Genomic DNA, 24,643 nt, shown 5'->3' on the forward strand with positions numbered 1-24,643 from the left:
CCGCGCACTACTTCCGCATTGACCACAAAACACAAAATACACCGTATCAATCATTGCAACTGCATCAAACATTGCAACTGCATGTTTGATACGATCTATTTTGTGAAAACCAAATTTCAATGCAAACCACCTCAAATGCCAAACCGCCTGGAACACCATAGCAACCACTTAACAACCTAGCACAACCCTAACCCAGCAGAACACAACAGCAACCACTTAACAACCTAGCACAACCCTAACCCAGCAGAACACAACAGCAACCACTTAACCACCTAGCACAACCCTAACCCAGCAGAACACCATAGCAACCACTTAACAACCTAGCACAACCCTAACCCAGCAGAACACCATAGCAACCACTTAACAACCTAGAACAACCCTAACCCAGCAGAACACCATAGCAACCACTTAACAACCTAGCACAACCCTAACCCAGCAGAACACCATAGCAACCACTTAACAACCTAGCACAACCCTAACCCAGCAGAACACAACAGCAACCACTTAACCACCTAGCACAACTCTAACCCAGCAGAACACAACAGCAACCACTTAACCACCTAGCACAACCCTAACCCAGCAGAACACCATAGCAACCACTTAACAACCTAGCACAACCCTAACCCAGCAGAACACCATAGCAACCACTTAACAACCTAGCACAACCCTAACCCAGCAGAACACCATAGCAACCACTTAACAACCTAGCACAACCCTAACCCAGCAGAACACCATAGCAACCACTTAACAACCTAGCACAACCCTAACCCAGCAGAACACCATAGCAACCACTTAACAACCTAGCACAACCCTAACCCAGCAGAACACAACAGCAACCACTTAACCACCTAGCACAACTCTAACCCAGCAGAACACAACAGCAACCACTTAACAACCTAGCACAACCCTAACCCAGCAGAACACCATAGCAACCACTTAACAACCTAGCACAACCCTAACCCAGCAGAACACCATAGCAACCACTTAACCACCAAGCACAACCCTAACCCAGCAGAACACCATAGCAACCACTTAACAACCTAGCACAACCCTAACCCAGCAGAACACAACAGCAACCACTTAACAACCTAGCACAACCCTAACCCAGCAGAACACAACAGCAACCACTTAACCACCTAGCACAACTCTAACCCAGCAGAACACAACAGCAACCACTTAACAACCTAGCACAACCCTAACCCAGCAGAACACCATAGCAACCACTTAACAACCTAGCACAACCCTAACCCAGCAGAACACCATAGCAACCACTTAACAACCTAGCACAACCCTAACCCAGCAGAACACCATAGCAACCACTTAACAACCTAGCACAACCCTAACCCAGCAGAACACCATAGCAACCACTTAACAACCTAGCACAACCCTAACCCAGCAGAACACCATAGCAACCACTTAACAACCTAGCACAACCCTAACCCAGCAGAACACCATAGCAACCACTTAACAACCTAGCACAACCCTAACCCAGCAGAACACCATAGCAACCACTTAACCACCTAGCACAACCCTAACCCAGCAGAACACCATAGCAACCACTTAACAACCTAGCACAACCCTAACCCAGCAGAACACCATAGCAACCACTTAACAACCTAGCACAACCCTAACCCAGCAGAACACCATAGCAACCACTTAACCACCAAGCACAACCCTAACCCAGCAGAACACCATAGCAACCACTTAACAACCTAGCACAACCCTAACCCAGCAGAACACCATAGCAACCACTTAATAACCTAGCACAACCCTAACCCAGCAGAACACCATAGCAACCACTTAACAACCTAGCACAACCCTAACCCAGCAGAACACAACAGCAACCACTTAACCACCTAGCACAACCCTAACCCAGCAGAACACCATAGCAACCACTTAACAACATAGCACAACCCTAACCCAGCAGAACACCATAGCAACCACTTAACCACCAAGCACAACCCTAACCCAGCAGAACACCATAGCAACCACTTAACAACCTAGCACAACCCTAACCCAGCAGAACACCATAGCAACCACTTAACCACCTAGCACAACCCTAACCCAGCAGAACACAACAGCAACCACTTAACCACCTAGCACAACTCTAACCCAGCAGAACACAACAGCAACCACTTAACCACCTAGCACAACCCTAACCCAGCAGAACACCATAGCAACCACTTATCAACCTAACACAACTCTAACCCAGCAGAACACAACAGCAACCATTTAACCACCTAGCACAACTCTAACCCAGCAGAACACCATAGCAACCACTTAACCACCTAGCACAACTCTAACACAGCAGAACACCATAGCAACCACTTAACAACCACCTAGCAACCCTAACCCTATAAAACACATCAGCAACCAGCTCGTAGCTACCTGGAAATGCCATTAAAACTCCTTAGTCAGGGTTAGGGTTAGTGTTGAAATTTACATAGCAACTTATCCAAACACAGCAAACATCTGAAAGAACACAAAGCCACAGCGAAAATACATTTGTGGATTTTCATTTTGGGCAAATCAATCTTAAGTGATTGTTTTGCCTCCTTCCTCGCTTTAATGACCCAAGATCAAGACAAATTCAAAGTAACAGCATTTCATTATAGAGCATGCTGTAAAATATACATTTAGATATAATATGAATATAATATAAATTCAACACCGTAAACCTTGAAAGATTATTGTGATCTTTTTATTTGGTAAGATAACCTAAAGCATCTTAACTTACTAACATCTCTAATTTTCCACATCTATATTTAGATATATAAATGTATATTTCTTTTCTTCACTGTATCTATCTGATTATTTCCATAACATAAATTACAAATAGTACAAATAGAGTAACCCCTTCAACGTCAACATGTGATACCTAATTCCACCAGTAGATGCCACTGTTTACCTTTGAGTGGACTTCATCCGATCGGCCTCACTTTTACTCTTGAACATTTTAGCATTCAATGCATATTTAATGTAAAATTAATGTGGCTTGCAGAAGACATCAATTGACGACATTGCATTTTAAATCTATTGATCTGGTGCAATAAACTTATAACTGTGAATATACTTGATACAAGTCTAACTTAATGAGATCAAAATCAATTCCAAAGACTAAAATGTCTTTCAAAGATGGACACTGGTGTCAAAATATTCAGCTAAATAGAACTTGCCCTCTTGTTTATAATAAGTTTAAAAATAGAACAATGGATGAGTCATCAATACAAGTTAAACTCGTTTCTATAAATCAAATAATCGTTTCACCAAAACATTGATAATAAAGGACAGATGAAAAAAAAGGTTTTGTTCATTTGGCCGGAGCCGTTTAATACATTTGTGGCAGATATATCCAAACAACATCCATATTCTGATCGTTAATGCACAAACTTACAACGTTCAGAACAAACACACAAAATTAATACATGCTTCAGCTTTTACAGTGTTTCTTTCTTTTTGCGCAAGTAAACACAAACATAACATCATTTCTGAGTTATCTCGGCATGTTACACAGAAGCACAACATGACATACACACATTTTTGTTATAAGGTGAACAAGCTGTTTGGATATAAATAGTCCATTTCCACGGTCCATTCTTGGTCTGTACTGTAAGCCGTGATACTCCCATCGGTCGTGTAAGGTAAATAAAGTTTCTAGCCTTCACTGCTTTATATATTTCACATATTAGAATATCATAAAACCTGATGGTATGTTGTTAGGAGTACAAGGTCGTACTAATCTATTTACAAGCGAAGACAAGCAAAATTATATTCAGAGTTGATTCTGTATTATGTTGGTGAGAAGTTTTTTTTTTCATGCCAGTGCTACAAAAGTCCTAATACACAACTTGGGCATCATCTGATTGTAGTTTCAAATTCTATCTTACTGGTTTCACTTCTCACCGTCCTGCTGATCCGTCCGTCTGATCTGAACGGGTATCACGATCTCATTGGGTGGGTTGCTGACGGATGTTCCCGGGGCGGGGGCCTCCACGGACAGAACACCATCACCGGACAGCGAGGAGCTGATGTGCTGCAAGTCCACCCCCATCGGCAGCCTTGAAGAGAGGAGGAGAAGGTTCACGTGGACCTCTTGCCTCACACATTGTTCCATCACGCGGTGCACGTTTATCGTGATGATTCACTTTCTCACAGAGACTTACTTGTATTTCCGGGTGAAGCACCTGGAAACAGATCCGTGCTCGTCTTGCTTTTCTTCATGATTTCCTTTCAGTCATGAAAATAAGACAAGGAAAGGTATACTTTTTTTTCTGTCACATCTCAAAAATAGCTCAATCAGAGAATCATGCGCAGCGTACCTGATATTTGCAAATAACCCTCTTTGGTGGTGATCGTAATTTCCTCAGGTGAGAAGTGATTGACGTCCAGGTTTATCTTCCAGCTGTCCTGCCCCGTCTGGATCTCTGACACTCCGCTTGCTCGCTGCCTCTGACCCTTTTGGTTCAGCGCCGGAGGGCACTGACCCCCGAACGGAGGCAGAAGGGGTGATTGTGTGTAACCCGGCCAGGAGAAAGACGCCAGTCTCCTCTTGGACCACTCTATCCAGTCCAGATCGCCGGAATCCAGGAAAGGAGGGAGTCCAAAATCCTGAGCAAAGATTCGACTCGGCTGCGTCCAGTTGGGGAAAGGATCCCAGCTCACATCTCGGCGGAAAATGGGACGGGATGATATTTTGTTTTGTTCCCCCATAGCCTAGAATACAAGGTCCCAGTGAAGGGAAAGTGTTGCGACTGAAAAAGCCCAATGAGCGAGCCTAGATTGATGACCTGGGCACTAAACAGTGACCACCATGGTTTCTATCCTCCACAGAAAGGGAGCAAGAGGAAAAGGCTGCTTTGGCATCTGTGCCGCTCCACTCACACACATATATATAACCAGCGGATTCATTCCAACACTTGTTGTGATCTATGGGATGAGAGCGACTTGGTGTGCAATGAGCTGAGAGGGCGTTACTCCTCCGTTGCCCCGGGACCTGGAGAGGAAAATGCTAACTATTCTTTATTTATATCTCTGGAGTGTCCGTGACAAGTTGCTGGCGAGTGACTGTGCACGCAGACAGTTTGGTTCAGCGGCGGCCTCTGCAGTCTTGTCACATACTGGCGCTCTTTGTCCACAGAAATCACAGCCTGGTGTTATGTGAGGGAACGGCACGTCCCGGCAGAGCCGGACGGTACACCACGGGGTCGCTTTCAGTTTCTCAACACAAGGTTTCAGGAAAAACAAAGACAGCAAAAGGCCTGTTTACATGCAGGGAAGAGGGACAGAGAGAGAGAGGCAGTGGAAGCGTTCGAGTGGTGGTGAGGAATTCTGCATCCACTGCGTCCTCATTGGGGTTTAGGTGGTATAAATACAATGAGGTGAGCTTCAGGGGAATACATCTAGCCGTTTACCGTCAGAGAACAACGGCATTTATTAACGAGGTAATATCTGTCGCCTTTCCGTCTGCGCTCATCAGAAGCATCGGTCTGAAGTGACTTCATCGACAATGACAATACGTGGTGGAAATGTTCAACGAGCAGCTGCAGCGAGTAAATACGTAATGGCTGAAAACAATCGTTAGCAACACTATCTGTATTAAATCATCCAAGTATAAAGCAAGGAATCTCTCAATGTGTGTGGGTCCGTCCACAGTCAGTCCATAATTATTTGGGTCTGTACTCAACCACAATGGACTTTAAATGAAACAATAGAAATGTGCTTTAAGTGCAGACTTTCAGCTTCAATTTGAGGGTATTTATAAGCAAATCAGGTGAACAGTGTAGGACATACAAGATGTTTTATAGGTGTTACCTCTTTTTTGAATGGGATCAAAATGAATTAGACCCCTAATTTGTACAGTTTAACTTTGTTTCATCATCTTAAAAGGAAGGTTTCAAACGTCGTTTAGACGCCTTAGGATACTTAAGAGAATAAATGGAAACAACCACTGATAAAAGTTCTGAATATATATAGTTTATATTTAGTTTAAATTTTAATGGTTATATTTTGAGTTTAATTCAAATCTTCAACATGCAGAAAAAGAGAATTTAACTTCATATGGGATTTTCTCAATTGTCAGTATTGACGTCACAGCAGGAAAATAAAAAAACATATAAGTGCGAAAACAGTTTCTTACAGACCGAAATGAGAAAACACCGTTTACTCAAAAATCAATGGGTAGAGACAAAATGAGGACAAATCGTGGATACAAATAAAAATAAAACAAAATGTGTTCGTTGTGTTCTGTCTTAAGTTTGGCAGAACAATCCCAAAAATAACAAACATACATATTAAACTGAAGTCACAGATGACCGTCTATTTGTACAACTTTGTTGTCCAACAACGTTAAAAACTGTAAACATTGAGACAATATTCATCAGCATACGATGACAATTACATATATGAGTACAGAGTACAGTGTTCATTTTATCTCAGTCTGTTGGTTTAAATATACAGATGACGAGCAGCTCAACACTCAACAATAATGTTTAGATGGAAGGAGGTTGATGTTTCATCTATCAAATATTGTTAGCTTGTAAAACTGGCTAACAGAACGTGTTTGCGTTTGGCCTCCCCTTCAGAAATAGATCATCCAACTTGATGACTGATTGTAAATGATCTTACAAGCGTTTATGGTGGATGTGTTCAGAAATGCAAAACATGTTGGAGGTTCAGCACATTGATATCAGTGCAATAATACATTTATGCGACGGAATAAGCGGCGTGTAAACAATGCAGGGTGTAGTTGCTCTTTAACTAACTGTGCGCTGACCTTTGCCCAACCTGATTATCTATCAACACGGCTTGGTTTCTTGTTTGTGTCATGTGTGTCTCGAAGTGCATGCATTCATTTATAAATTTAAAGGTTTACGCTTGATGAACAGTTGAGTCCTCACTCGTCGTATCTTGTCCTGACCGTTCAGCTTTTCTGGAAGGGAAAAAAAAACACACACACACAAATAAAAACAGTGTAGACGCATTTTAGGAAAATGCAAATCCTCTTTGCACTTTTTTTCATATTGTGAGGATAATGCATTTTGGATATGCTATTTTGCAGATTATTGATACTTTACCTTTTCTGTTTCCTGGAGTAGAGTACGATCATCGTTATTATTAAAATCAGCGCTAACGCTCCAACGACTGAACCAACCACGATGCCTGCGATATTACCTGCCAGATGACAAAGATGTTGGTGTTGTTTTTAAGCAGAAGCTCAAGCAGAGGTGTTACGTTGTGTTTGTTTGATTTTATTGATTAATTTTAACCGAAAGGAAGAGAAATGGAACAAAGCTCCCAACTAATATATTTGTATATTAACTAGGATTTTAGCGGCACACATTGGATAACACTACATGTACTTTTGTCTCTGATAGAAAATATACATAATAGGTTGTTGCTGCCGAACATACTGAACAAATTTAATGGATTAAAGGACCTTATTGGTTTTAACCTACTGTGTATATAATTAGCCTTTGATTGAACGTATATTTTTTCAGGCAGCACAAAAAATGTGATTCTTGTAATCTGTGAGTGCGGATTGCCTTGATGGATTCCTGATAATGTGTTTGATCGGTGGTTGGAGAGTTGAGGCAGGCATCCACAAGAAGCAGTGGAAGCAGGTCAATGATAATACATAGAATAAAGGTGTATTTTCTAACATTTTTTTGGTTTGTGTCTCTAGTTTGATGGACGAATGAGTTATTTTCTCTCTCTATTTGTTGCTGATTTGATGGATCAAGTGATGCACACAAGGACACAAACACACTCACACATACACACGCATGCTAAAATACAGACACTCACACATTTGCCACTGTTGATTTGTGAAGATCCGAATCATTGGACAGGACTGATTTCATTATTTATTCGTACTGGGAACCACGCAGGTTGTATCGTTTCCAGACCAGCTGCCGTTCCGCAGGCATTTTCTCTCTGCGGATCCTTTCAGAGTGAAGCCTTCGTTGCAGGAAAGATGCACAGTAGCTCCTTGTAAATAGCGGGTCCCCTGCTTCTTCCCATTATTTGGAGGTCCAAGCCATCCACAGGATATCACTGCACAGGACAACAATACCTGACCGAGTTAGTAATCGTACATAGTGGTAATTTTGTCGACATGTTTACATACTTGTACCTTGCTTTAGATCCTCTGCAAGAGAAACGTGACTCTGGAAAGACACTTTGGTTGCATTTCCCATTCTTGGACTGCAACCTACCAGGATGTCGTACCTACAGGGAAAGAAGAACTGATCAGAAAATAAGTTCCTTTGTAGAAAAATATCAATTCTCTGAATGTGTCATTCAAAAAAGAATCATTACAGGTTGAGATGTCATTGCTTTTAGGGTCGAGGGTCAAAATCTGAAAGCACTGCATCCTACATTTCCCACAATGCAAGTAGTCTTTTTTGAGATCTCCTTGTTTGGTAAATGCCAGTGTCTTCCAAACACTGGTATTTCATTTCGTAATTGTCTTAATGAGTGGATAAAAGTTTCCATGGCCTACCTGCAGTACTCAGCGCCCTCTCCGGTGCATATCTCATATGTCTGATTGGCTAATGGATCATCCGGACTCTTAGGGACAGAAAACACTGGAACAAAGCTATTGTCATGTCTGGAAACATAATAGTATGTGTTCAAAAGAATTTCTGAATCATATGTGAACAAGGCGGACTCGTTGGAGATGGCCCCTGCAACACAAAAAAGAAAGACAAACACTTGCATTACATTTATTTCAATTGAAGTGGAACCTTTTGAACATTATCTGCTTCATTAAAGATTTCCTGGAATGCAAATGCCTGATGCATGCAGGATTTCTTTTTTGTTTTTTTACCAACATGACAAGGTAACATTAGGAGTACCGGACATGCCAACATGATCTTCATTGCATGTCTGGAATCCATATACTTGATGTGCAACGTGGCTGAAGTCTAGATCTTACTGTCATAGATGCCTGATGTTATCCTGTCTGTCGATTGGCTCATTAGCAAATTACTCCTGGTTATCTAACTAGATTGTATGGGCTGCTGATGTGTATATATATAACATATACAAATCACACATGGAACTAGTCGCAGCACCAACTGAATTTTGAACAGCGCAACCCAATCTGCGGGGTGAATAACTTCTTACAGCTCGCCCCGAAGCCGAACACCTCCTCTGGATTGCTGAGGTTCCTCACGAGTTCGCCATTACTGAGAGCGAGGTCGTCTTTGGCGTCGCCGTTCATCTTTCCTAGCAGTCCGAGAGTGGAGTCGTTGAACTCCTCTGGCAGGAGCACTGTGGTCGTCACGGTTTCCCCTCTCAGTCGCACCTCCACCCCGGCTCCGCTCGGGAACATGACGGTCACGTTTGTGGAAGTGGGAGAAAACACGGACACACCTAGAAGGGAGATTTGTCATCGTGGTTTTTAAGAAGATTTACACCCAGCACGTTTGGACAATAGAAAAGCTCCTCGGGGTCTCACCCTGCAGGTCCATCCAGCTCTGCTCAGCGAAGGAGAGAGTTTTTTGATTCTGGAGAACTTCAAGGCCGCTGTGACCGCTGACCAGCCGCACCTCGACGACATCAGAGGACGTCTCTTTCATGGCCACGGCAGTCAGCTTTGTCGCTTTTATCGTGGCTGGTTAGAAAATCAGGTCAACAATGGTTGTTGTAATTGTTCGTGTGTTCAGTCCCATTCACTAATCCCTGAGAAGGATTGAAAAGGTTCAAAAATATCAGTGCCTTCAGTCACTCACTATTCACAGGCTCCGTCCTTCCCTGGATGGTCAGCTGTGTCTTTGCCGAGGTCATCAGAGTGTACTCTCCCTTGCCGTTGAAGGAGTACCTGACACCGTCAAAGGTTACGAAGTGGGGATCTCCAAACACCACCGCTGTCGTTACGGGCAAAAGACGATTCATTAAACCAACGATCAAACAGTAAAACCACGAATGGTAACGCCGTACGCACCTGAGCTCGGTGGCCGGTACCTCCTGCAGTCGCTGGAGGGACGGTGTTTGAAGTAGTAGTGGCAGTTGTCGGACCACAGGCAGCAGTAGTAGAAGCTGAGGACGTCGTAGACCCAGTGGGACTGTCCGGGGACTCGAGGGGGTCTCAGAAACGGAGGTGAGCCCCAGTCGTGTGCTCGGTCTGGGGTGCTTCCCCCGATCGAGTCTCCTGTCAGCACCTGAGTGCCAGTGGCGTCGTAGCAACACTGCTGTCCCGCCGCATATTTGGGACTGTTGAAACATATCCAAGAAAGATTAGAGCAGAAACTAATGAGAATGGCATTTGTTTTTGCAGGTATACACAGTTTTACTATTCCAGATTCCGTAATTCAATTTGACGGTTTAAAAGAAGAGGGCTTAGGCCGGTATTTACAGCTGTTTAGTTATAGAGGGAGGAACCCGGGATCTGCCTTTGATGCTATAGCAGAGAATTAAATAGGCAGCCAAAAGGATGCATGTTGGAGTATACAAATGCATCACTTTTCTGTGCTATGGACTCTCATGTTTACTTTCACTATGTTGTAACACAGATTGATCCAGACTGACGGCTGACCGCTGAAAATGTTGCTCTTAAAACTACAGAATATATTAAGTAAATAATAGTGTGACATTGTCATTGCCACTGTTTGTGATACTAGAACACGACCGTGAAGGCAGGTCGACGGCTGTGAGGGAAGGACTCACCTGGCCTGTATGGCCCTCACACAGTGAACGCTCCCGGGGTGGTAGGTGCACACGCTGCCCTTCTCTATGTCACAGCCATAGTCGGTCTGAGGACAGAGACACAGTTTGTGCTGTCCGGTCCCCCAACTATGCGTTTCACTGTGCTCAGTCACCATCACCCCATTGTCACTCGCCTTTGAATGACTGTATCAGGGTTGCCTCACCCTCGCTTAAGGAAAAAGGCATAAAATCAATGCTGAAACGAGTTCAGCTGACAGACCCTGAGTTCAACCTCCCATTGACTTTGAACTGATAAGCAGGGAGTGGAAGCAAAGGGCCAGAGCCTCTGACAATCCCCATGAATTGGGGATTATTGCAGATGTCTTTTATCTACATTTAGGTAATAATCAACCCCACCGAATGTTACTTCACTGTGATGATTGTCATTTACGGTCTATCTTTAAATGGCGGGACCGTTGAACCGTGGAGTACACTTACGTGGAACCTCCCGGTGTCTGCTCTTGCTTGAGCCAGCGTGCAGGGGCAGTCTATGATCTCACTGAGGAAGTTGGGCAGCTCATTTTCCAACTGGTCCCACGCTAAACATTTCTCCAGGGCCCAGACCGTTGAGTTCTGCCTGAACTTGTCCTCCAGATGCCAGGCCAGGGCGTGATCCTCAGTCCACGCCGCTTGTACATCCCTTAGCGAAACGCATGAAGGTATTTTTACAGCCGACGCGTTGTAAGTGGATTTCTATGGTATAGCAGGTGTTTCGTACGTACCGTCTGCCATCAGAGTTGTTGCTGGAGCTCACGCGCAGAGCGCCGACCTCCCAACTTGAAAAGCCGCTCTGCGCCGGTTTGGGCAAAAAGCTAAACGACCCATTGTTGAGCTGATTCTTTGCAAGTGAGTAGAGGTATTGCCACTCACCCTGCCAGTCGTTTGCGTAGGGTTTCCCTTCAATCAGACATTACGCAGTTCAGCGTTTTAAGGACCAACAATCCTGTGATCCATAAAGTGCACAAACCCACCTGTCTCCCTGTATCCCCACAGCTCTACGTTGACCCTCTCCGCTCTGACCAAAGACGTGTTCCATGTCATCTCAAGAGAGCCTCCAACCGCGGGTGTGCCGTAGTACTGCCATTTGGTGGAGTTGACAAGAATTGCCTTAAACTTAGCGTCTAACTTGCCAGTATGCACTGTAAAGGAACATATTCCAATCAAATCAGACCTCATCAATTGTATTTTAATGTTGCACTAAAGGGGAAACTAACAGTTTAGAAACTACATGGAAGAATATGCAGCTGGTTATTGTACCTGAGAGCCATGTTCCAACTCTATTGAATGTTGTGCCGTTATCAGAGGAGATGTGCAGGGAAACCCATCCTGTTTGATACAACAGTGGGGAGATGCAATGGCCTTGACCGCCTTCATCTACGTAGCCCACAGTGTCGATATTGCTGTTGAACCTGTTGTTATTACAGAACGATCACAAAGGTTTCTTTACTTTAACTATATGATTTTAATCTGGAACTTGAGTGGGAAAGTTTACTATATGTTTTTTTCAGTGTTTTAATAATACAATATTGATCAGAAGAGCTGATAAAGCCTGGTTTAAAGCCTGAAAAGATGTTTCTTCACTGTATTTTTCTTCACCATAATCAATCGACCAGTTCAGTCACATTAAGTTTAGCCATAACACATAAACCCTTGCGTGTAAAACAAGTTCTTACCTGCAGAGAAGCTCTGAACTCTTGTTGAATATCGCTTTGAGGACAATTAAATCTGTCCCACCCAAAATGGAGCCGGAGTATGGGAATACTTCAACACAGTACTCTCTATAGTCTGTACAGCAGTTCTTAAGAGCCACACATGTCGAGCGGCACGAGCACGAGTCAAATTTGTATCCACAACTTCCTTCACATGTCTGTCCTGTTCAAAATAAGGATGAAGGTGGAGTTTGCAGTTTACAGTTGTTTTTTTTTCAATCAAATAAAAGCAGCTTGTGTGTGCAGGTTATGATCGTTAAATAAACCGTAAAGACAATATATGCAGCCGTTTGGAAGGTGCTTACCTGATATCATACAGACACATGAAACCAGAAGGAAAAATATCACTGGTGTGAATCTTTCCATCATGATCGCGGTTTCTGCTGCTGCTTCAATTTAGTTCCAGCGTTTCAACTCAGCAGGTTTTTAAACCTTGGCCCATTTCATCACAGGCATTCACATAGATATGTTTAATCATCAACTAGTGGCCATTATGATAACAATCCTGACCCCATTTACCTTCACATGACTCCTCTTGCGGCAATTTATTGTAACTTTTTCGATCTCACTTGTGTTGCTTAGCCCTGAACATCCATACAGAAATCCATAAACCCAAATAACAAATGTGACTTATTTCCGATTAGTGTCACTCTGACCTCACAAACCATTTGTCTTCTCTAAACACAGCAGCACCTTCCAGGTCCTGTGACTCTTTGGGGCTTTGGAGGCATTCAAAAAAAGATCTTATCATATTTAGATAAAGGTACAAGCTGTTAGGAAACTATTATGGGGATAAAACATGCTGTCGTGTTGAAGGAATATTTGTTTTAACAAATCCTACAGATAGTTGCATGTTGTGAAATAGGTGAGACACTATTTCATTAATTATTATGATTAAATATTTTTTTTTTGTTTGAGCCCAGGTTACAATGTGGGCAATATTGGCATCTTAAGCTGAACTGCCCTTAACATTTGAGAATATGCAAATTCCAGATGCAAGCCTCTCATTTCTTTTCTGAACAGATTTTTATTTCATAACTTACATGCCGGTATTCGTGTTGGCCAGCAGAGCGTGCTGCAGTTTATACTTCTTCTCACTCCAACGCTAGTTTCACTGAGGCAAAATTCACCATTCCGAAGACTAAAACAAGTTACACTTTGACTCTTCACATCCTCATTTGTCTCCTGGCCAGCGACTTGGCATCGCCTTAAAGTCAAAGGCGGATGGGAATATAATCTCCTGCTGATTTCCCTTAGAGGTTTCTTTACAGAGGCTTAAAGAAATCCCTTAGGGGACTCGGGGGGCAAACAGCAGGCCAGTAGAGAGAGCTGCTGCCTTAGAGGTTATCTAAAAAACAATATACTCAAGTATAGATTGTCCAGCAGTCATTTGAAATGTCTTTTTTTGTTGTTCTGTAATAAAGTCATTATCCCCCAACAAATACGTGTTCTTTTCACATGCTGATTCTGTGGTTTAACAGGTATTTCATGTAAAAACAAGAGTGACGTATTAAAAACATTTATGGCTGCACACCTTTTTTTTAATGATAGTATCATCTACACAGGACACAAAAAAGCGATTACAAGTGCTTCTATTCATACTACAGACGTTTAATTTACCCAATTCTGAGCTGGGATCAGTTTGTTGATATATAGATGATTTAAACTGCTGACAGGGACAAGCAGACCCAATGACGTTCCCACCAGGCTCTACTGCTAGTTCTTTGTCTGCTCTACTGAGATATTGGCCGTGTAACGTTTATCACTGGATAACATTGTCATGAAGATGCAAAAAAAAAGTTAAAAAGCAACTGACATGGAACAAAATTGGCAACAACCCTGGAGCAGTGTTCCAGAACAAACCCGGCTGTCACTCAAACGCAGCCACATCATCTGGACTTGGTTCTGGTGGATTCCTGACGAAGAAAGCAAACGCTTTTTGTCAACCGTTGACGCAAATGGTCGCCTTAAACGCGATGCTTCGATGATGTTCACACTCACCACCATCAAGTGGCCGTTCTTTGCCCTGTAGACCATCGACTCCTGCCCACTCTTGAAGTCCACAAACCCCTCTCTGCCCGGCTGGATGTCGAATCGCACGCTGCAGATTACAGTGACAATTTCACAATGAATTTAGTCACATCTATGGTTTTTGCTTAATTCACATTACCACATAAGCCCAGATTCTTTACCTGCCCTGGACCACTTTGATACAGTTCTGCTTGTTGGCAATAAGACTCAGCTGAGTCAGGGCCTCGAACAGGTGGTCACACTGCAAAACCAGATCCCCCTAAAAGAAGATGTTCCAAGTTAGATAAGGTGATTTTATAATGAGCCTTGAATGAAAAGATTCATAACGTAATGGTTCTGATCTCATCTTGTTCTCTGTCTGTCCACAATTCATTGAAATGAGTGGTTTGGAGTTGCACACACTACCTTTTGCTTGATGTCATCACATGAAACATGAAGGATCAGGAAGTTGTCGCTCAGGTTGCTGACTGACACGCCTAAAATTTAGAAAAATAAGTCTCAAGCATGTGCGTAGGTCCTCCTTCAGATAATGATGCTTATTTCTCAGCCGTTACCTTTCAGAGAGATGTAGTTTATCCGCTGTTTGATCTTGGCCTCCTCGACCAGGTAGGCGGCTTCCCTGGTGAAGATGAGCTGCCGGAGACGAGGCCTGAACCCGTTCCTGTCGTACTTCACCACCGGCACACTGTACTGTGGGACGGACACACACAAGGTCAGAGTGGATAAAAGGACGAGGACTCAAGGTCAATTACAACGTTACTTTACCTTGATGTGCTCATGCCGTATCATCTGGAGCACCTTGGCGCTTGTGTCTTCTGCATCTTAATAGATTATAGGATTCCATGAGGGAGGATTTCACAATATATTGAATACAATAACACGACACTGTCTCAGTAATTCTATTATAACTCAATGATCAACCTGCAAAATTGTCCATTAACCAGCCTGCAAAATATCTCAGATTGCATAAACAAGTTTTGTTGTATCATTATAAAAATTAAAATGTACTGTTTCTACTTTTTCACCATTTGGAAAGAATTATTCCAAAGCCCGAATAAATCAATTTTAACTTAGAGCATAGCTGGAACCTGCAGTCGTCACAGACTATTATTGCTATCCAGTATTATCATGTTGTTCGTAATTGCCCCGCGATACAACTTAAAACTATTAACGCTACGTTTTAAATTCCTGTATCCTGTAAGAAAAAAGCTCAGCCGTCTTACTAATTCTGGTGTCCACGAATGGTCTGCACACACTCAACGCGTAGCTTTCTTTTTTTCCTTTGAAAATTGAGCTTGCCTGTGCTTTTAACAGAAGCTGGAAACAAGAAAAGTGAGACATTTTTTAAGGTGAATATGTCTGGGACTCAAGTGTTGCCCACATGACTTTATTGAGTGGTGTTAAATGTAGTACGGACATGTTGTGAGTGCATGTTTTGTGTTTCCTACCACCTACGGTTGTACCTCTGCTTTCCTCTGTGGAGTGATTCCGCCAACGTACTTCCGCACCATGTGACGAATGTAGAGCTTCTTCAACAGCTGAGACAACTAGAAAACAAACAAACAAACAAAGTTTGAAACCTTTCACAAGGTGCGGCCATTTCCCAAATCGCCAGCTCGTGCCCTCATGTAGGCGGGAAGCCTCATCCATAGACAAACGTATCACAAACCTCCTCCATTATGGGCGGAGGGGTGAGCCAAGAGTCTTTTTCCAAGACCGTTTTGGGAAGGGTGTCCCTCAGACGCGTGAGGTAGTTCTGCCTCACGTACGCCAGGTACTCGCTGTTGTCGACGCAAGCCGGCTGATTTCTCGTCATGAAACCTTTAATGAACCTGGAACAAATCGATAAGACGGGTAACTTTGCAGCGTGGACTTTATTAGACCGTATGAGCGCCTCCTCTGCCTCCGTGGGAACTCACTTCTTGATGACCTTGACGGCCCACGCCCTTTTTTCACGCTCCTTTCTGGCCAGCATACCTCTCCAGCAGGTCTCAATCTTAGTGGCTATTTAGACACGACCAGGTAATTAAATACTTATGCGGCATTTCGTTTGTGCATCATCGTCCCTCTTCGAACACTCACCAGCCTCTCTCTGTTTCAGGTAGTGTCCTTTCACTCTGTAGCCTTTGTACTTGGCCTGAATCCGTGTTGCTGCAACGAGGACAGTTACAGTTTCACCCTCTGGAGCGGCACGGCGACATTGCGAATCAATTTAAAGGGACGACGTCTCACCTAGCCTGTGTTTGCAGACCTGAAAGGTGTCTTCTGTTGCAAACAGAGTTCTAGGATGCCGGATGAATATTTTTGTCCTAGAGGGGAAAAGCCGATCGGTGAGAAAATGCCTTTATCTGTTCCAGGTGACCCTCCCACCCCCCTTTCCCCTTCCCTGGGACAGTCTGTGGCCTACATGCAGTACCATCTGCCCACCTGCCCATCTTGTACTCATCTGGTTTGTAGCCCAGATGTTGGATGAGGCACCGTACGCCTTCTGCTGCCGTGCCTTTCCAGTGGGGCCAGGTGTCAGGACACAGAGCCTTGTACCTGAGCACAGAAGAGGCCGCAGAGTCACACGCACCTTTATTATTCTTGCAGTTTAGATGAAGAACGAGTAAAGGTGTGCTTAGCTACCTCTGCAGAAATATCTCGTATTTGCGTCGGTAAGCAAACCCAGCTCGCCTGACCCTCAGATGCTCCATCAGCCCCAGGTACTTCACCTGGTGTCTCACCAACACGTCGTCAAAGCGTCCTGCAGGGGACATCAGAGGTCATCTAGACAGTTCGGGGGTTAAAACTATCTAGTCTAACGTCATCCTTTGGCTCACTGTAAGCTGAGCTTCTAGTTAAAAGGCATTAGTTCAGCTGGGGTCCTTGGAGTGGAGGGTTTTTTGGGACACACCTGGCTGCTTGGCATCATTGGGTTTAATGCAGCGGACGTACCAGGGTTCTTTGGACATTAGGATCTCAGTCAAGCCCACTAGGCTGCTCTTAAACTGAGTCACCACCTGGGGAGGAACAGGAAAGTGCTCAATGTTCTTTTTTTTTCAGCAGTTGTGTTAATTATTAGTCGGTTATTGGACGTCGTCGTCTGAAGCGCTTCTTACGGTTTCAGGTCTTTTCTTGCTGTCCGGTTCAGAAGAAGGAAAACAGTGTTTGATGATAGCGTTTTTGGACTGTCGCATGACCTTAAGGAGAGTGGGAAGACGTAAGCATCTAACATGACGGACAAAACAGGATGTACTATGAATAGCTGTGATATAAGAGTTATGCTGCGTGTGTGAAATGACCTCTTTCCCATTTCGATACAGGAGATCATTGTTTTTGTCCAAGAATCCTTAATGTTTGAAGAAAAACAATTTAGACATTTTAAAATAGCAAAAGGTATAGTATTTCTTTTTGCAACAACAAATTCCTCATTTAAATGAAAAGTTGAATAACTAGGAAATACAGAAGATAATCTGTACACATTTTTACAAAAAATCCCTCTTATGCATGTTGATAATTTCTGTAGATATATATTTTTTGAAAGCTTTCATTTAGTCGTTTTCCATTTTCTTTGTGCGGCCTTTGACCTGGTGTCTCCTCCACCTAGGTGGCGAGGCTGTGCAGAACTGATTCCATAGCAAAGAGTTCAATACAGATGTAAACGTGATAAAAACGCCGAACCGTGGCGCAAATGTTACTCTCCGTGAATCCGATTGACTTCATGAGAAGTGAAAATGTGATTTCAGCAATGACTGTTCTCTCTTCCCTCTTATGTTAACTACATTTTAGCAGTAGGCTGCTGTTTGTTCCATAACATTGCAAAATAGACAGTGATGATACACCACACACAACATATCTTACCGACAACACAGTATGTAACCTCCCCAGCGTAGTGCAAGAGGCGGAAGTCTCCTCTGTCCAAGGTTTTTCTTGTCTTTATGTCTGCAAGTTTGTGTCTGCAGGAAGGGTTCAGTTAGTGTTGATGACACGATGACATTCACGTAGACAACGTGGGCGTTCTGTAAAACACAACTGCAGAGCTCACGTGACAAAATGAGGATGACCGCCAATGGTTTCTTCCAACTTCTCGAGGAAGGTGAGATCTGTGGCCTCTCCGGGACGTAAACATTCCTCGTCCTATACGCGAGAGGACGCGTGTCAGTAATTCATGGCGTTCGGTTGCAGTTTTGCGGGTGAGCTTACTATTTGTCCGTCTGCAGGGGCGCAACTCAATCCTAACTTTACCAGTAAAGAGATCATTCCTCTGTGTTTCTCCTCCACCAGATCACAGATTATCTTGTTGTTGAAAAATGGCACAGGTTCCCACTGTGCAAAAAAATGAGGAAAGCATTCAGGGTTTAGAAAGTCTTTTTTATGGTGAGCCTCATTTTTTGCGCCGCACGTGACAATAATGTATATGGATCGACAGCATTATTACCTCAATCCCTTCCATCTCGTACTCCTCCTGCTCGGACTTGAGGGTCAGCTGGATGAAAAGCTGCTGCAGCTTCTCGTTGCAGTAGTTGATGCAAAACTGCTCAAAGCTACAACCGATCAGAGGCACAGTTAGTGTTGTGTTCTTCGTGTGTGAATCGGCTGGTCGGTGTTGGATCTCACCTGTTCACGTAGAAAACCTCGAACCCATAGATGTCCAAGAGACCAATTACTGTTTTCCTGGAGAAATCCTACAGATCGACGTAAGATGTGAGTTTTTTTCACATGGAAAATGTGAGATTCTGTGAAGTCAGATCGCTTTGGAGAAATTCTCATTCGTTTGTGTTACTTTAAACCATTAACATTACATTGTCTGGGAAACAATCTGCCCAAAGTCAAATTTTCCAGATGTGTTTCAGACTCACAACAAATCAAACGGCCGCCTCAGGATTACGGAAACCTGATCACCCCAATTTAGTCCCCATTTCTCTGATCTTTATGAGACAAGATTAGGAAGAGAGAAGAATGCTTGTTATTTCTCACCGTGTTAACCAAAGATTCGTTGATCTTGTTGACCAGCCAGTTGAAAGTACGGCCATAGATTGCTTTGGCGAGGGCGTCCCTGGCGTACACTGCATGGTCCACGGAGAAGGGACTAAGCACCTTTAACATCAGAATAATGCAGATGATTTAAAGAAGTTAACCATATTTTATACTTAAAAAATAAAATCAAACTTAATAAATCAAATAATTCAAGTCACCTCCTCTGTTTTGGCTTCAATCTTCCTGTGGGTTAAACCCTGTTTTAGCACCTGAGTGGGAATTCCCAACAACTGCACAGGACACACAAGCAAAAACAAGTCTCCTGCTGGTCTCCATCAGAAAGTGGCACGTGGACGTATTGAGTCTGCAGTGCTCACCTTCGACACCCAGTGCATCTCCTGGTCGTTGTTGAGAGAAGCGTATCCCCGAACATCCGCTTCAAACTTGATATTTCCCAGATGGAGCACGCTGGCAATTATTCCAAACAGGTCCTGCATTTACACCCATTAATTAAAAAAAACGCATATAAATCCCCAGCAAAACGTATTGGTCATATTTTAGAATAAGGTTTGTCCAAGTGTGTAAAGCTCTGATGTTACACCTCACCTCAATGTCACTCTCACTGAAGTGTATGACAGAGAGGGCTCCCCGCACTGTCCTCCAGTCACTCTTATCATTGATAGAGCTCACTTTGGCACAATCACCCTGAAGGAGACAGAGCACATCACATTTGACTCAAGAAGTGATTTTGTTGCACCAGATATATAAATATATATATACCACATCTGAGTGTTTCGCTCCGTTTTCTCCCCACGGACCTGCACCAGGTAACTGTAGTTCTGGCAGTTTCTCTCCAGGCCGAGCCAGCGCAGCAGTTCCTCCTCTCCTCCCTCCACCAGCTGATAGAAGATGTGGAAGTTTCTCTCGCCGTGGTTCTGGTGGACCACACGGGACTTCTCCAGCAGGTAACTCAGGATGTGACCACCCACCGCCCCCCCCTGAGTGAGAAAGGTAAGCCGGCGCTTAGTGCGAACCGTGAGTATTTCTGAAGGGTGATGTAATGAATGCATTTCCGTCCACCTGGTGGTCAAACTGGATGTCCATGTATTTCCCAAAGCGGCTCGAGTTGTCATTCTTCAGGGTTTTGGCATTTCCGAAGGCCTTTGATGTTGTAAAGCAAAACGGCATTAAATGCCATTTAAAATCACGAGAATTGAAAAATAATGCTTATTTTGGCATCTGTGTCGCTGACCTCGAGCACTGGGTTGGAGAGAAGCAACCGGTCGCGGACGTTGTTCAGGAGTTTCGTGCTCGGACAGCTGACGGCGTAGAATTGCAGGATTTTCTTGGAGGCCTCGGTCTTGCCGGCACCACTTTCCCCTGAGATCAGGATGAAGTGGTTGTTGAACTCGGACAGCATGGTGCGGAAGACGTTGTCGGCCAGCGCGTAACTGTTGGTGTCGTAAGAGGTCAAAGTCAGCCTCCAAAGTCGGACTCGGCAAAGGCACTTTTTTGCACAGCTCATGGAATAAACGGCAGTCCTCTCTTTCTAAACAAGAGGCCGAAGACGTAACCCCCATGTTGTTGTGATGCTTTGGCTTGATATCTTGCAGTACATTGGAAAGATGAAAGGAAATGAGCACAACCTGCAACAAAGCTCCAGGTCGTTCTGGTTCATGGTTGCGACCTAAATCTCTTGGGCACCATGACGCCTTGCATTTATAATTTATAAACTCCAGTGTCTTTTTTCCTTCTCATGTGATAATGTTTTAAGCAATTGAAAGCTGTACTTAGGTACAACGGAACATGTAGCTTAATGGTAATGTCAGGCTGTTTTTTAGCACGTAAAAATGTTTTATCATCTTCAAATCTTAGTTTGCTGATTAGCGCCAAACATAAAGTACAGGTGAGGCTGATGTGAACAGGAATGTCTTTAGTTTTGCAGGTTTTGCTTTGGTAAACTTTTAAATAAAAGTGAAATCTCACATATGAGGTGGCAGCTCGAAGAAGTTCACCCCCATGTAGGTATCCATTTGCTTCTTGTTATAGATATTTAACTCTTTATATGGGTTGACCGACACCAAGAGAGTTCCAATGTAGGTCTGCGGAGAAGGACAAAGAGAGAGAGAGAGTCATGCTCGGCAGCACATTTGATAATACGGGACATGACGTTAAAGCAAAGCTTCCAGCAGTGCGGTGTGCATGTATCACTCGGCCGATAAGTAACTGTGTTCCTAGTAATCAAAAGCAATTGCTTTACTTAATCACTTGTCATGATCTCATGACCTTTAGATTGCCCCACTGTGTAAATGGAAAGAACACGAGTTGCAGCTTCAGCAACACAATGTGCCTTATTCAGCAGAAGCAGCATTTGTGGGACCTTGAGGGGGTTGAAGGTCGAGGGCGTGAAGTTTCTCTAGAGTAATGGAACCAGTCAGTCATCCAACATCGCAGCAGGAAGACTCACGTAAATGAGATTCTCGTGGAAGCGCTTCCTCAGGTTGTCCAGGAAGGCACTCTCGCTCATGTAGGCGTCCAGGAGAACAAAATCCTGGATGCCCACGCGGTCCCGGGCCGTCAGGGAGGCCTCCATGTTCCGAAGCATCTGGTTACAGCGCTCCTCCAGGCTCTGCGTCCAGACACATCGGGCATAAGGCAACAGGGTTGTTGCAAAACAACAAAGTCAAATGGGGAAACTGCACTCCTTTAGACCGTGATACATTTTATACAACAGATATGATGTTATTTTTGACACAGTTCTCGTTCCTATTGTAAGACATCACGCATTTTTCCCATCAGTTTCCTTTGTGTCCTGTTTTCCCCCAAAAGTGATCTGTTTTTGTTGAGGTTATCGCGGTGGGCGTCTCATTTCCGGCCTGTTAGCTGTGACCTCCAGTCAGAGCCGTGGCTGCAACCTTCATACACGAAAAAAAAAAAATCTAAATTCAGCCATCACTATCTAATCTACTTCCCGGCTGTCTGAGGAGCCATCCGCGTTGTTCAGGACAAGAACAGAACAAACACAAAACACCTGCAACAGAAGCTTTATATAGTCCACAGATTAACACGAGATTAAACAATAACTGACACAAGTAAAAACTTTAGTGGAATCAAGAGGTAATTACAGGGATTTTAATATTTATAGACATAGGAAACGATCGGCCACCTGATACTCAACTCAAGAAGTGCCTGGCAAAATAATCAGCCAATGCGGTGCACTTTAATTATTGTGCCGGGGGAGAGAGACTCCCAGTATTACGCCTCAGTGGTTCGGCTCTCATCATTAACTGTCACCGGAGTAACCGACACTCACAGATCATCATTCCCCAATGAAATAAATTGGAGATCTGCCGACCCGGCTCCAATTCACAGCGAAAGCTCATGAAACTTCATGTCCTGAAAAGCCCCAAAGTCGTTAAAATGTTCAAGAAACATTTGCGGAAAAAAGTTCAAAAAGCTACTTACCCCGAAGGTCCCCGATGTGTAAGTGTGTGTGTGTGTGTGTGTGCGTCTGTGCCTGTTGTGAACCGAATCTAGTTTTATTGAGGGAAACGGGCAGGAAACACTGGAAGATAACAGTCGCCACTTCCCTCAATAGGAAACATTTATTATGTAGTGAGTTCACGACAAAGGAAGCAAGTCTTATTATAAACATGTATTTGTTTGTGTGCTTGTAGAAGTGACTTACTGTTGATGTTGTTCTGCCTCATACAACCTACTTAACTGAATTTTCGGTGGGACTTCAAATGTAAATCACATAGAGTTCAATGGTGGAAGATTAGGAAAGGCTTTGTGTCCACTCATTAAAAAGTCATTAAAAGTATTTAGTGAGTAAAACGAAAAAGTCTGTATTTCTAAATTATATTTTATAAATGTACTGCAATTGCTCAATGTGAATGTTTCCACTTCATACATTCATGAACATTAAATATTAACTGTATATTCAAATACAGCACAAAGCTGTCAGCAAAAAACTCTCCCCCTAACAAATAAATACCTAACGTACATTTTATTCTAGCATACGGTGTAAACTAAAAGGTAACAATAAAACTAGCTAACAATTGCGTTTTCAATTTTGATCATCATCATAGGGTCCCTCCCAAACATTTCCTCACGTGTCTGTAAACAACACCTAAAATTTGGTGAATTTGGTTCTGTCTTCAAGGCTCCATGTCTTACATCAATTCAAATGCAAAAGCAAAGCGATGCAGCAGCGAGCAGCTGTGGGCGCCTCGGACGCTCGCCCTGTTGTTGGCACCCTGTGGCCGTCTGTGAGAACCAGCAGTGCAGGGCGGAGACTCAGAGCAAACGTTACCTCTGCTGAACGGATCGCAGGTGGTGAAACAGCACCGAGCTGCAGGAGGAAAAACATTTTTGCCTACAAGGCGAGATGCAACTTTTTCCTGGCCAGATTGACACCTGATCCAAAATGGACGGCGTTCGAGACCCTTGAGATGTGCACATGGGAAGGTGAACCAAACGCAGTCACATGCACCGCGCCTCAGTAACCCAACCCCAACTCTAACACACACAAAATTCCACTGTGAACAGCCACGATAAACATCAAGTTCTGATATCCGGCTCCAGAGGAAAAGGAAAACCATCTGACCCGGAGAACATCACCTGAGAGGGCGCTCCATTGTCCCCGTCTGTCCACTATGGCGCAGGATCCTGTTACGCCGCCACAAAGTGGCAGTTAGGCTCCTGAAAGAGATAGCGCTCCTCCCGGGCTTTTGACTGACGGCACACATCACCCGGGGCAACACACGTTTAGGGGGCTCCGGGTGTCCAGGGAAACCTGACCGCCACGGGCCTCCATCACACGAGTCCGGCCCAGAAGCTCCTCTGCGCGCGGCGGTTTCATGCTGATTCGATTTGAACGTTTTTTCACAAGACATGGTTGGCTTTGTTACTTGTGGCGCCAACTGGACACACAACATTCACATATTATAGATCTAGAGTGACTTTGTAGCAAACTGTGCCCTTGTTCCTCCAGCAAATAAAGGGCAACGTTAGCAACCGACTGTTAAAGGAAATGGGTTCTTTTACCGATAAATGCTTAACAAGCGAGTCACTAACTTTGTGTGTCTGTTGTTTGGAGCTGAGTAGGTAACGGACAGTGGTTTCCTCAGACCAGTAAAACAAAAACGATGGGTGGATTATTCTCCGGCGACACGTCAGCATCCTCTTAGATAGTCATTGGAAAAATGTAGGTTGAAAATGAAAGAAGATGAAAA

The 24,643-nt window shown here is 43.8% G+C and overlaps 3 protein-coding genes across 4 annotated transcripts; all 3 read right to left on the reverse strand.

Moving 5' to 3' along the window:
* Positions 1-3,304: 3,304 nt before the first annotated feature.
* On the reverse strand, positions 3,305-4,995 carry LOC120832081 (heat shock protein beta-1). Its single transcript, XM_040198113.2, has 3 exons — positions 4,320-4,995; positions 4,164-4,227; positions 3,305-4,058 (listed from the first exon to the last, which is right to left on the reverse strand). Exons 1-3 carry the CDS (start codon positions 4,708-4,710, stop codon positions 3,893-3,895), a joined length of 621 nt encoding a protein of 206 aa, XP_040054047.1. The 5' UTR covers positions 4,711-4,995; the 3' UTR covers positions 3,305-3,892.
* Positions 4,996-5,953: 958 nt separating this feature from the next.
* On the reverse strand, positions 5,954-12,861 carry susd2 (sushi domain containing 2). The gene is made up of 16 exons (XM_040198112.2): positions 12,722-12,861; positions 12,381-12,579; positions 11,965-12,116; positions 11,679-11,846; positions 11,430-11,604; positions 11,146-11,347; positions 10,669-10,754; positions 9,947-10,215; positions 9,735-9,869; positions 9,461-9,616; positions 9,127-9,375; positions 8,501-8,684; positions 8,132-8,226; positions 7,873-8,052; positions 7,074-7,170; positions 5,954-6,928 (listed from the first exon to the last, which is right to left on the reverse strand). The coding sequence occupies exons 1-16, from the start codon at positions 12,783-12,785 to the stop codon at positions 6,868-6,870; spliced, it is 2,472 nt and encodes an 823-aa protein (XP_040054046.2). The 5' UTR covers positions 12,786-12,861; the 3' UTR covers positions 5,954-6,867.
* Positions 12,862-13,935: 1,074 nt separating this feature from the next.
* On the reverse strand, positions 13,936-22,935 carry myo1hb (myosin IHb). 2 transcript variants are annotated; one of them, XM_040198585.2, is made up of 32 exons: positions 22,872-22,935; positions 21,874-22,035; positions 21,393-21,508; positions 20,659-20,857; positions 20,487-20,567; positions 20,225-20,404; positions 20,013-20,111; positions 19,784-19,897; positions 19,625-19,696; positions 19,407-19,526; positions 19,047-19,114; positions 18,868-18,973; positions 18,675-18,755; positions 18,475-18,566; positions 18,291-18,385; positions 17,732-17,778; positions 17,549-17,629; positions 17,344-17,449; positions 17,076-17,193; positions 16,875-16,988; positions 16,680-16,756; positions 16,530-16,598; positions 16,367-16,451; positions 16,117-16,279; positions 15,911-15,994; positions 15,671-15,764; positions 15,213-15,268; positions 15,002-15,137; positions 14,853-14,923; positions 14,609-14,706; positions 14,418-14,517; positions 13,936-14,332 (listed from the first exon to the last, which is right to left on the reverse strand). In XM_040198585.2, the coding sequence occupies exons 2-32, from the start codon at positions 22,009-22,011 to the stop codon at positions 14,306-14,308; spliced, it is 3,087 nt and encodes a 1,028-aa protein (XP_040054519.2). In that variant the 5' UTR covers positions 22,012-22,035; positions 22,872-22,935; the 3' UTR covers positions 13,936-14,305. The 2 variants fall into 2 exon arrangements, with proteins under 2 accessions (XP_040054519.2, XP_040054517.2); XM_040198583.2 differs by having other exon boundaries at positions 17,549-17,778.
* Between the last annotated feature and the right edge of the window lie 1,708 nt (positions 22,936-24,643).

This window comes from Gasterosteus aculeatus, chromosome 14 (assembly GCF_964276395.1).
Source record: "Gasterosteus aculeatus chromosome 14, fGasAcu3.hap1.1, whole genome shotgun sequence".
In the NCBI taxonomy this organism is placed as follows: Eukaryota; Metazoa; Chordata; class Actinopteri; order Perciformes; family Gasterosteidae; genus Gasterosteus; species Gasterosteus aculeatus.

Coding starts and splice junctions, on each gene's coding strand:
- LOC120832081 (XM_040198113.2), bottom strand. CDS start 4,710: ATGGGGGAACAAAACAAAATATCATCCCGTCCCATTTTCCGCCGAGAT. Junction 4,228..4,319: donor GGGTTATTTGCAAATATCAG/GTACGCTGCGCA, acceptor CATGACTGAAAG/GAAATCATGAAGAAAAGCAA. Junction 4,059..4,163: donor TGCTTCACCCGGAAATACAA/GTAAGTCTCTGT, acceptor CCTCTCTTCAAG/GCTGCCGATGGGGGTGGACT.
- susd2 (XM_040198112.2), bottom strand. CDS start 12,785: ATGATGGAAAGATTCACACCAGTGATATTTTTCCTTCTGGTTTCATGT. Junction 11,605..11,678: donor GTGGGGATACAGGGAGACAG/GTGGGTTTGTGC, acceptor GTCTGATTGAAG/GGAAACCCTACGCAAACGAC. Junction 7,171..7,872: donor TACAACCTGCGTGGTTCCCA/GTACGAATAAAT, acceptor GTCATCTGGCAG/GTAATATCGCAGGCATCGTG.
- myo1hb (XM_040198583.2), bottom strand. CDS start 22,011: ATGCTTCGGAACATGGAGGCCTCCCTGACGGCCCGGGACCGCGTGGGC. Junction 16,599..16,679: donor GGTCTGCAAACACAGGCTAG/GTGAGACGTCGT, acceptor TCCTCGTTGCAG/CAACACGGATTCAGGCCAAG. Junction 16,280..16,366: donor GCCGTCAAGGTCATCAAGAA/GTGAGTTCCCAC, acceptor GATTTGTTCCAG/GTTCATTAAAGGTTTCATGA.